Below are 12,641 nucleotides of genomic sequence, written 5' to 3' on the forward strand. Positions count from 1 at the left end.
TTGACAACTTCAAACTTATAATTTCAATTAATTATGGTCGAATTTCAACCGCTAGGCGATCACTAATAATAAGACAAAGTGAGTGTCATATGCTCCAAGGAAAACAGGCGTCAAGTATACGCGAGAACTTACAAAATAGCTAACGTAGCTAGCTAAGCTTAGCTTAAGGAAATATCAAAATGTCTCGAAAATCGGTCGGGGTCCGTGGAGTGGTGGCGAGTCGGCTGTGGTGTCCCGCAGGGATCGGTGCTGGGCCCGAGGCCGTCTCCTCCCCGAGATGGGTGTCATCTGCTACGCGGATGACACCCTCGTTTACTCCCGGGGATGAGACTACAAGGAGGCAGCACAACTGGCCAAGGTCAGACTCAACCTCGTGATCAGCCGCATAAAGAGCTTGGGGCTCCGTGTCAGAATTGACAAGAACGAAGCCCTCCTCTTTCGCGGGACCGGACGCAAGGGACCCTCACCGGGGTCTACCTTGCAGATCGGAGAGGGGAGGGGAGAATAAATTTATTTAAGGATAAAAAACATGCTGTATCAAGTTAAAATTATACAAAACAGTACATAATTTATAACAGGACAAAGTGAACGCAAACAAAAAACAAATAAAAAAAGAGATACAACATAAACTTATTGATTAAAAGTATTTAACTAACCTATACATATAATAAAATAGTAGGAAAGTCAAAACTGTACATTAAATATTTTTTTAAAAGAATCTTTGGGGTGTGATCTACAATCGATACCGAAGCCAAAAATATAGTTTTTAGAATTTTTGTCTGTTTGTCTGTTTGTCTGTATGTATGTCCGGGATAAACTCAAAAAGTGCTGCATGGATTTACTTCAAATTTGTCACGGTATATTATTAAGAAATCGGGTCAACATATTATCCCAGGACCATTAGTCCTAAGACTGGTTTTCAGGACCACCATAGGTTTGTTGGTCATTTTGGCGGCATTCTCATAAAATACACATAGACATGAATACATTTATGATACAGAACTAACTAAATCTCGTTTCACGAACATAAAATAGCTCTTTTCAGAGCTACTTCTTGTTTCACGGACAAAACAATTCTTTTCTTCTGAAAAGAATTGTTCTATCTATCTATATATATATATTTCTTATTTCTGGGTAACGGTAATTTGGTTTGTGGCTATAACGGTAAAGTGGTATTTTAACGGTAAAGGTAACAGTGAAGTGGTTAAACAGTAATGGTTTCAGATATTTTGTGATAATTTTGTGTTAGCCACAAAGCCTATGGGTGTAGACATTACATTGCTTACATACATAACGCCCCTACATGTTTTTAGATAGAACAATATCGTTAGATCAGGATACTGTCCTGGTTTTATTTATTCAACCCTTCAAGTAGTTCATAACTAGTCCAAAAGTCGACCCCCAGCCGCCGTAGTACGTCAGGTGCTATACAACACGTTTTTCACAATTAATAAATAACACAACTAATATGCTTCGGTGCGCCTTTCAGTTGTATAATTTATAAAATAAAAACCATAACATCTTTAAAAAGAACATACATCGATTTAAATAAACTAAATTATACTAACAATGTCACTACACATAATAAAAGAAAGTCGTTAGCTTTATCTGTCTGTCTGTCCTCGACCAAACCAGCTATTATTATTTTTTATTTATTTGTATTATCACATTAATAAGTTCAAAAAAGTATGTGTTCTGTCTATTTAAAACGGCCGTTACATTAAAACAGACATTGAGTTGCCTACCAAGGGCGGATCCAGGGGGGGAGTTATGGGAGTCATGACCTCCCCTTGGGCTGGGTCCAGGACCTAGGTTGACCACTAATTAAAATTATGAAAGAATATTTATATACATATTTTTTTTTTCACCATATAAATATTTTTAAGTACGGTAATTACATACATTAATAAAATACCTACTTTTTACCTGTAGGTATCTATTATTATCAAAATTAAATTATAGCTTTTTGTGACTTGGCCAAGTCTATGTGACCCTCTCCCCTGGCGCCTAAGATGGATCCGCTCTTGTTGCACACCTTACGTAAATATCCGAAAATAAACCAAAATCAAAAATTAATTAATTCACGTAGGCTTCAAAAGCCCTTTTAGATCGTTAATTTACAAATTGAAGTTATTACAAATGTTCACTTGTAAGATGGAGTGTAATTAGTTTGCTCATTATCTCATTTATAAGAGATTTGCATTCCTCGTCCAAGGATTATAAATGAATAATTTTTTTTGCAATTTGATGTTTTCAAAATACTTAATGCAGAGGAAATGATTGCATTATAATGCATTATATTGCAAATAAGAACATTTCCATCATCTAGAAAACCAGAGAAGGAATTCAAAATGTAGTTACTGAGTCACGAAACTTATGAAAAGGATTTGGGATAATAAGTATGGTTATACTTTGGGTTATGGACAGGAAGATAGGAAAGTTGTCGGTGCCATAGGAGGATGGACTTTCCAGGATATCAGAGAAGACAGAGAAACAGAGGAAAGAGAGAGATCAACTCACTCACTCACTTCAGCCTATCGCAGTTCACTGGACATATACCTACACAAGTTCACGCTAAAAATGGCGTCAACTCATGTGTGTTGCCCATAGTCACCACACTGGGCAGGTGGGTTGGTGACCGCAGGGCTGGCTTTGTCGCACCGAAGACGCTGCTGTCCATCTTCGGCCTGTGTATTTCAAAGCAAGCAGTTTGGTGGTTATCCCGCCATCGATCAGCTTTTTAAGTTCCAAGGTGGTAGTGAAACTGTGTTATCTATCCCTTAGTCGCCTCTTACGACACCTACGGGAAGAAAGGAGGTGGCTCTATTCTTTAATGCCGTAGCCACACAGCACAACTGAGTTTTTTCATTACAATTGTTTTTGTTTAATGTCTATTACTAATATTATAAAGAGAAAAGATTTGATTGTATGTTTGTTTGCATTTAATAAACTCAAAAACTGAAGCGATTTGAAAAATTATTTCACTGTTGGGAAGCTACACTATCCACGTGTAACGTAAGCTATAATTATATTTTTTTTTTTAAATAGGGGAAAAAAATTATTTTGAAATTTTTATTAAATACCCATGCGAAGCCGGGCGGGACGCTAGTTTTATATAAAAATAATAGCAGGAAAGGATTATGAAGAATTTTAATACAGATATGTTTTATTAGCATGAGAATAATTTAGTCGGAGTTAAAATAACAGGAAAAAAATAAGACAATAAAATTTGAGACAAACGAATAAATTACAACGTTTTCTCTACTGAGAATCACATTAACGTATGGTACGTGATTACCTAAGTAATGTGTGTTTAGTCTTAAACAGGCTTATTTTATAATATTAAGAGTCATTTCACGTTTTCTTGTATTTATATAAAAGCATTGTGATAAAATAATAAATACAATGACTTTTTTTAAGATAGAATAAAAATAATAATCAAGTTTAATATTATATTTATTTAATTATAAAGTAATTATGTATTGTATAATTGTGCTAGGTCACAGGTGGCACAAGTCGAAGTTAATTACTTTTCTGCACGCTGCTATTTACCTAATAATAATAACTTATTTTAATAACGACTTATTTGAGTTGAAACTGAACAGTAAATTTTAATAATGGTGGTATTAAAAATATATACATGTATATCTAAGTGAATAATAATACCATAAATCAATATCATATGTAAATCACAAATTGAATCCTACACTACCAACCGTTAAAAAAACCGTTTAACTAATAAAGTTAAACGATCTAGTTCCTGTACGAGGTTAAGGTATCAAAAATAAGATAATGCAAGGCTTCAAATATAGTAACTACCTTAAAATTATTTTAAATGACTTTAAATTGACTTAGGTTTTAAACAACTTCTCTCACTGCCGAGCGTCGTAATGCCATGCTCGACAGTGAGAAATCGTGGCAGGCGGCGGTCTCCTTCTGCGAAAAGGTAATGACGCAGAAGGAGACCGCGGAGCGGGCCAAGGAGGGAGACGCCTCTGCTGACCCGCTCCAGCACAGAAGTACGGGGCAAGGAGGATACGGTTTGCCCACCTCCTCTTCCTCCGTAATAATGGGGCCGGACGACACGACCCCACACGTCTGAGGGGTGGCTTTGTTGTGAACGAGGCCACCCCATATTTGAGCCAGGGCCCGGAGGTTTCGCCCGGGCCAACCGCTGGGGCGAGGTGGCGAATGCTAGCGCTACCCCACCCAGGCGGATGACTGCTCACACGACATAATCTTTCCGGTGCCCCCGCGCTGGCGGGGTATCCATGAGGATCTTAGCCACGTAAAAAAAGGTTTTATACAATTATTCTTAAAGCATACTATTTGTAATAATCCCAAATAACTGATTTGAAAACACCTTGATGTTATGTAATATGATGTCAAATTATTATTTAAGACCTGAACAACATTCTAATCGCAGTTTTATGAAACAATGAGATACAATCTTCTCTTCAAGTTTTGATAGAATTAATTGTTGTCTTTGTTATTATTATAGATCTCTTCTAGGGATAAGTCCACCTTTGCCATCAACTATATATGTAATTTTCTGTATATTCTGTTCTTAAGTGCAATAAAGTATATATATATATAGATATATTCAAAGAATTTTAAGTGGAATAAAGGTATCTAATCCCATTGGACTATTGTTTAACCTTTTTAAAATAATTCTAACGTTTATCTGTAACAAACTGAAGTAAAATCACTAGATATGTCGTCACGGAACGTGCCCCCTGTAACAAAATTTTATACATATAAAAACTAAAAAAATATTTTACAAAATATTAAAACTTAAATGCGTAATTTTTGTAACAAATACTTACTCAAGCGAAACGAAAATATTAATTCGTTGGTTTATTTTTTTTTTCTGAGTCATATGAAGTTACACAGAAGTATGTATTATAGAAAATTCTTAAAGGACTGGTAGAATAAATTAAAAAAATAGATAGAATTATATTAAGATGGACAATTTAATAAGCAGGTTCTAGGTATCTGGCGATCCAAAATGATGCAGTTGATAGAGTACTATTCTACATTTGATTAAAAGCCAAGTTTATGATTGATTTTAATTCCAACAATTTTATCTATCTTTACATATAGGGGAGCAACTAATTAAGAGTGAATTACAGTAATACTCGCTATTATACGGTATTCTTGTTTTGTTATATGTTCGTTTCATACCTATAGGTATGAAACTTCTTTGGACTTCACATAATTATATGTATTATTAAAGGGTTCTAACGATGCCAAAGAAGAGGAAAAGACCCTATTAAGCAATCGATGTCGTTGAGATTACAAACTTTGAAGACAGTGAATTTAAACTGGACCGCAAAGAAAAAGGGTCGCTTAGGACTAAACTTTATGAAATAAAGACTAAATTAAAAAATATTTTAATAGAGTTAAATGACAATAAAAACGTGAATTCATTATTTTTAATAAATGTAAAATAAATACGTTGCGTTGGCGCGACGGTTACAGCCATGGATTGTACCTGTTGCGCTGGCGGTTGTGGGTTTGATCCCCGCACATGACAAACATTTGTATTGGCCATACAAGTGTTTGCCGTGGTCTGGGTGTTTGTGCAGTCCTTGTGGGTCTCCTCACCGTGCCTCGGAGAGCACGTTAAGCCGTCGGTCCCAGTTGTTATCATGTACACCTGATAGCGATCGTTACTCATAGTAGGAAATATATCCGCCAACCCGCATTGGAGCAGCGTGATGGATTAAGCTCTGATCCTTCTCCTACATGGGGAAAGAGGCCTATGCCCAGTAGTGGGATATTACAGGCTGAAGCGAAAATAAATAAAATTGCGTAGTTTTTCCAGTATTTTCGTAAATGTAGATTGGTTATAGATGTGCCGTTTTCACGCATTTTAGTACTTTTTGTTGCTTCAGGAGTTCGCAATACTAATTTTATACGATTTGGCATACTTTCTACTAGTTTTTGATGTTATACATACATACATATAATCACGCCTCTTTGTGGTAGGGGTAGGCAGAGACCTACGATCGTAGCTACTTGCTACGATCCTTACATACTTCTTTCGCTTCGTCCACTTTCATTATTCCTTTCATACATGCTCTTCGGTTTAGGGTACTCTTGACCTGGCCTTTTTTCAAGACGTCCATTATTTGGTCTCGGAACGTCCGCCTAGGTCTACCCCCTCCAACCCTTCCATTCATTCCATTCACACTCACCTTATACACTTTTTTCGTCAATCGTTCTTCACTCATTCTCTCGACATAGCCAAACCATCTGAGCATACCTTTCTCAATTTTTGTCACTACATCTTCTTTCAGACCACAACGTTTCCTTATCTCACTATTTCTTATCCTGTCACCCAGTTTAACTCATATCATACTTCTTAAAGCTCTCATCTCAAGTGCATTTATTCTGCTTTCTTGTTTCTTCTGCCGTACCCAACTTTCACTTCCGTACTTGAGTGTCGGAACCAACACCCCCTCATGCACAGCCAAACGAGCCTTGTTAGACACCCTCCGACTGATCATAAAGGAGTGCAAAGCCCCATTCACCCTGTTTCCTGCATTCACCCTTCTTTCAATATCACTCTCACACTTTCCATCTCTTGTAAACTTTTAACCCAGATACACAAACTCATTCACCTATTCAATTTGTTCATCTCGAATCACGATATTGCAGTCTGTCACTGTCTCATCTCTTTCAAACCGCATCACTTTCGTCTTCTTTACATTCATCTTCATTCCCTTCTTACAAAAGCTGAACTCATAGCAGTTATCATCTCCTGCAACTCCTCGGCCGAAAACGCAAGTAATACTTGGTCATCAGCATAAAGAAGACATTTGACGAGTAACTCATTCATTCTCAACCCACTTTCATTCTCTTTTAAATCTGTCAAACAATTGTCCATGAACTGATTAAACAGCCACGGTGACGCTACTCATCCCTGTCTAACACCTTTTTCGATATTAAACCATTCAGTGTATGCCCCGTTTATCCTCACACAAGCACTAGAATCCCTGTCCCTATAAAGAGATTGCAATGCTCGTATGAGGACACTGCTCACACCATTCACAGACAATGCTGACCACAATTCATTCCTTATCATAGGCCTTTTCTAAATCCACGAACGCGCAATAGACATTTTTGTTTTAAGCCAAACACTTTTCGGCTATGCACCGCAAAGAAATGACATGATTCGTACATCCCTTCTAAATCCCACTAGTGCATCCCATACTTTTTCGTCTGTTTCATTCACAACCCTATCAATCAACACCTTTGCATACAGTTTACCGACTACGCTGCCGTGACCCTTTTCCCTTGTACAATGGGTCGATTACGGCTTTGCACCAGTCTCCCGGTACTTGCCCATTTCACTAGCACAAATTGAAAACGCGGTACAGCTGGCTAGCCACTATTTTTTATTTATTTATACTTTATTGTACACCACAACTACATTTTAAACAATAAACACACTAAAAAAGCATTAACAGACTGAAGTACAATGGGCGGACTTATGGCTATTTAGCCATTTCTTCCAGACAACCCAATTAAAGGAAAGATAAATTTAATAGAATCTCGAGACAGGGTAGATGGTGCAGTTATATGATAAACTTACATGCTAATACATACACACTAATACAGAATACACATATAAATGCATAAATACATACACACATAAATACATACATACATAATAAACAACCTTATTACAAAGTAATAAATAAATAAAAAATAATCATTATTATTATAATTGACAAAATTAATAATATACATATTAAACTCTGAGTGAAAAACATATTAGAACAAAACTCGTTTTATATCGTCTCCAGTTTAAGATAGTGACTTTTTTACATACTTCTTAAATGCCTGTGGTGACTCAGCCTCTTTCATATTTATATAACGGCAGACTATTTCATAAACTTATAGCTTCATCAGTAAAGGACTAACTGAAAATTTTACTTTTGTGCATCGGCATCTTCAGTACATGACTTCGCAATGTACTTTATACCGAAGCATCCCTTAGATATTCAAATTTTTCTTTTAAGTAAGACGGAGCCTTAGGATCAAATAACACACAGTACAGTAGAGAAAGAATATGCAGGTTCCAGCGAGAGCGTATAGAAAGCCACTTGAGCTTTAAGCGAAATTGGGAAACATGATCAAATTTGCGGAGGCAAAATATGAACCGGATACCGGAAGTTGAACCGGAGTTGGTCCTCGGTCAAATTAGGATAGCTTGCATCTGCGTAATCTAGAACAGACAGGACAAGAAAGTTTGCCAAAATAGTTTTGATAGGGATTGGTAAAACAGATCTGAGGCGGTGTAAAGAGCTCAGTGCAGTAAACGTTTTCCGGCTAACTTCCTTAATTTGTACCGACCAAGATAACGTCTCGTCTAAATGCACACCTAAGTCCTTAACTGTGCTACAGTAGGGCAGTCAAATACCATTGTACATGACGGCAGGTAAAGTCATACTTCTAATTATGCACTATGCTATATTCAGCCTTTAACATTTCGACGATAATCCTGTCATACCCTGCAGCCTTACCTGATCTCATACTTTTCAACGCTTTCACTATTTCATCCATGCTTATCTCACTTTCATCACCATTTATACTCTCTTCCATGGAAGGTGCCGTAAGTTGTACCTGCACTTCCTCTCTTTCGAACTAACTTTCAAAATACTCTTGCCATCTCTTTAACATACATTCTTCTCCTTTTATAATGCTCCCATCTTGACTCCTGATTGTACTCAGTTCCGAGGTAGAGGTTTTTCCTCTGGCTGTTTTGATAGATTTCCAGAAAAAATTGATGTTTGACTGGAAATCTTCAGTGAGCCTTCTATCAAAATCATCCTTTCGTTCTTCTTTCTTTCTAGACACGACTTCTTTTGCCGCTAATTTCAATCTTTTATACTTCGTTCTTGCTTTCTTTATCTCGTCATCCGTTGCCTTTTGAACTTTTTGGTTAGCTTTTGACGCTAACCAATCAAACCATGCATTCTTCTTTTCTTGCACAGGCTTTTGTACATCTTTATCCATACACACATTATAGTTCTTTCTTCCTTTCCTTCTTTTAGCTACCCCGCATACCTCAATAGCAACATTCACGACCCCTTTCTTAAATTTATCCCACAAATCTTCAATCACACCTATCTCTTCTATGCCTTTAAAACTTTCTTTCAGTTTCTCTACATACTCGTCTTTCTTTTCCTTCCTCTGTCCAAAACGCTCGTAGGCTCGGCCCTTCGGTGTCGCCACCGTTTAAAGAGGCCACGCATTCAGGCTATGCTGCGGAATATTCTGCTATCTCTATTAGAGCTTCTTTCGTTTCACGTAGAACTGATACGCGGCGGATTCCGTTGACGTACACGTCGTCCTAGTTCTTCCGTCCGTGCCAGCCACTCAGCCTATACAGTCCACTGCTGAACATAGGCCTCCACAAGTTTACGCCAAAAATAACGTGAACTCATGTGTTTTGCCCATAGTCACCACGCTGGGCAGGCGGGTTGGTGACCGCAGTACTGGCTTTGTCGCACCGAAGACGCTGCTGCCCGTCTTCGGCCTGTGTATTTCAAAGCCAGCAGTTGGATGGTTATCCCGCCATCGACTTCTTAAGTTCCGACATCGACGTTTTAAGTTCCAAGGTACTAGTGGAAATGTGTTATCCCTTAGTCGCCTCTTCCGACACCTACGGGTCGTGTATAGTAACTAACATTGTGGCAGGAGAATTTTATATATAAGATGATAGGATAAAAATATGAAAGTGATTATCAAGTAATAGGTATAAATATTATTAGCCACTAAAAAACAAAATTATCTAGTATTTTTACACTTCACACAAAATAAATTCAAGTTGAAAACCAAAATAAAAAACTAAAATACCTATCTCATATGAATGTGTTAACCACAATAATTAACGTAAATATATAAAATAAAAATAATTGCATCCACGTGCGTGTCATTTGGTCCCATTTAAATTTATTTGAGATCTAACAACTACTTTTCGAGTTATATCTAATAACGCGTTTATACTTGACTATTTTTTATTGTCAACCTACGTTGTATTATAACCGCATAACTTTTTACTGAGTGTACCGATTTAGATGATTTCTAATTTAATCGAAAGCTGATGTTTATTGTGTAGTCACATTTAAATTTCATCGAGATCTGATGAAAACTTTTTGAGTAATCTTTGATAACGCGTATTTACTTGACTATTTCTCTACTATCTACCTACGTTGTATTACTTGTCGATGTAATTGAAGTCGCTTTTTTTCGTTTGCGACCCGTTTATGGACCCGTATATGGATGTTGGATTAGAATTTTTTTTATAACGATGTTATATTGTAGTTACATATTTAATCATTTAATACGAAAAATTACTTACTTCTAGAAGTATCACGTGGTCCAGTTTAAATAAACCGTGAGCCGTAAATGTTGGCGTTTGTTGAAGAGTTTGTAGAGATAAGTTAACAGCCTAAAATGTATATAATTACATATTTATTCAATTATTACAATATCACATGGAGGCATTATGAAAAATTTTTTCACTGTCCATTAGAAAGTCGGTATAACATCATTTAACAAAAAACAAGTCGTCGGTATAGCAATATTTCAAAAATAATGTATTATTGCCACGTTTCTATATCTGCTAATAGTGTAGCTAATAAAACTCAAACTTTTTTTCCTGTGAGAAGAAGTCCTTAAGTCGCACTTTATAAGTTATTGTATCCCGCAATTAAAAACCTTCTTCACTATCGTCAAATATTATTAATTGCTTAAAAATGTAATTACCTCCGTTATAAGTGTAGGACTTGCATCACTGTTTATAATTTCATGTGTTACGTGTGCAGTAGTTCGAGCCTGTGAAATAAAAAAAAAACTAACTTATTTATTGTTGCAGCCATTGTAAATTATTTTTAAAAATCTTTCATACTTCTTTGACAGTAGCTTCACTAAAATAAATGCAAACGTATATAATGGTTAAAGCAAAACTTATTTGCCACGCGATATAAATTAAGAAATCGATGTAATTTTGAAGATCTCGAAATAAGCCTGATGCAGTAGCCTCCATGAAGTAATACAAATACAAAACTAGCTGTAACAACGTCATCAGCATAGTCAAAAGAAGGACCAAGCCATACTTTTCATTAGCTGTTTCCGTAGCTTTATATAACATACTATAAATCTTTCCACAGGCCTTAATCTTCTTACAAACTTGTTTTTCTTGTACTAACAATGTTTTATCTATTGTTCTGGGTCGAATAAATTGTACAAAAAACTCTGATGAATTTATAGAATTTAGAACGTTATTCAATTGTTTATATCTTCTGCGCAATATGACCAAGTAAGTGCAATATTGTGTTACTATTATAAAGGCAATGGAGTCGGTGAAAACCATTTGAAATACTTTCTCCATTGGCATACTTCTTCCTAAATTAAGAAGCGACACCCAAATGCTGAAAACCCTAGTTCCACTGACGATAAAGTGTGCTAAACAAATGACCACCACTAAGTGCAAATGTCTCGAATAGTCTATTTCTCCCACCAAGTTTTTTATGGCCTTGTCAATATCTACTATCAATTGCATATCGTTTGCACTACCGCTCAAGTCAAAAGGTACCTTCCACATAGCGTATGAGATAAACATGGTATTCATTATTCTCTCAACTCCGTCGCCGTAATGCTTCAATTTTGTGTCGTACAAAGTTCGAAGTATAGTCTGGTCATCAACATGAATCTTATATAAACAATAGAAGTATATGCAATACCAAAATACAAAACAAATAAAGCCAAAAAATGTAAACGTGGTGGTAATTTCATCGTGCGAGTTGCTTTCAATTGTTAGGACGGATGCTCCAGCGATTTTTCTTAAATAACGAATTAAATAAGATGAGTCCACAATATTAAGTAATCGTTTTGGTTTAAGAATTCTATATGTGCGCATAGCTAGTCCAGACATCATTGTGCTACTACTATCTTTCGTTTTCAAACGTGAAATGAAATAAGCATAACCTGCCTATATAAGACATTGCGCACGGTTTTTATTTCAATAATACAAAACATTTTAAAGAATTGCTACCAATTATTTTCATTATATACACACAATAATACTTTAGAAACAAAATGCTGTAATTCCTTTAGTAATAGAGTATTCTTTAATAATTAATAACAAAAGCAATATCACTCTCATGACTCAAGGTTTAATAACAAATAATAACTTTAATAGTGCCATTGCTGGGTAATGACTGCCTTACCTGTTAAAACAGAAAGACGCCTCTTTAACAAATTTTTAGATATATGTATGTCCTATCCAAAGGTGGACATTAACTAGTTAACCCATTAATCGTTAATTAACGAAGTTAACAATCTGTTTAAGGATTAACTTTTAACTTTCGTTAAATTGAACTTCCGTTAACTTTATCCGTTAGTTCCGTTAGCCACTTCCATAACGTAAAAAAGCTTATGGAAGCAATAGTCGAGGAGGCTCTTATTAAAGGAAAGGAAAGGGAAGCAAATGAAAAGGACAACATTAACATCAGTGGAAGCAGTAATAATGAAGGAGAGGAATTTTACAGTACTTTTACCCAGTCTCAATAAAATAGGTCTAGTAGAAGCCAAAGACAAAGATCCCTGAAAAACAAAGCTCAGAA

The 12,641-nt window shown here is 36.1% G+C and overlaps 1 protein-coding gene across 1 annotated transcript; it reads right to left on the reverse strand.

Moving 5' to 3' along the window:
- Positions 1–4,673: 4,673 nt before the first annotated feature.
- Positions 4,674–11,953, reverse strand: LOC123654742 (putative gustatory receptor 28a). Its single transcript, XM_045590627.1, has 4 exons — positions 10,925–11,953; positions 10,783–10,851; positions 10,376–10,465; positions 4,674–4,736 (listed from the first exon to the last, which is right to left on the reverse strand). Exons 1-4 carry the CDS (start codon positions 11,951–11,953, stop codon positions 4,674–4,676), a joined length of 1,251 nt encoding a protein of 416 aa, XP_045446583.1.
- Positions 11,954–12,641: the final 688 nt, after the last annotated feature.

The sequence above is a fragment of the Melitaea cinxia genome, chromosome 6 (assembly GCF_905220565.1).
Source record: "Melitaea cinxia chromosome 6, ilMelCinx1.1, whole genome shotgun sequence".
NCBI lineage: Eukaryota > Metazoa > Arthropoda > Insecta > Lepidoptera > Nymphalidae > Melitaea > Melitaea cinxia.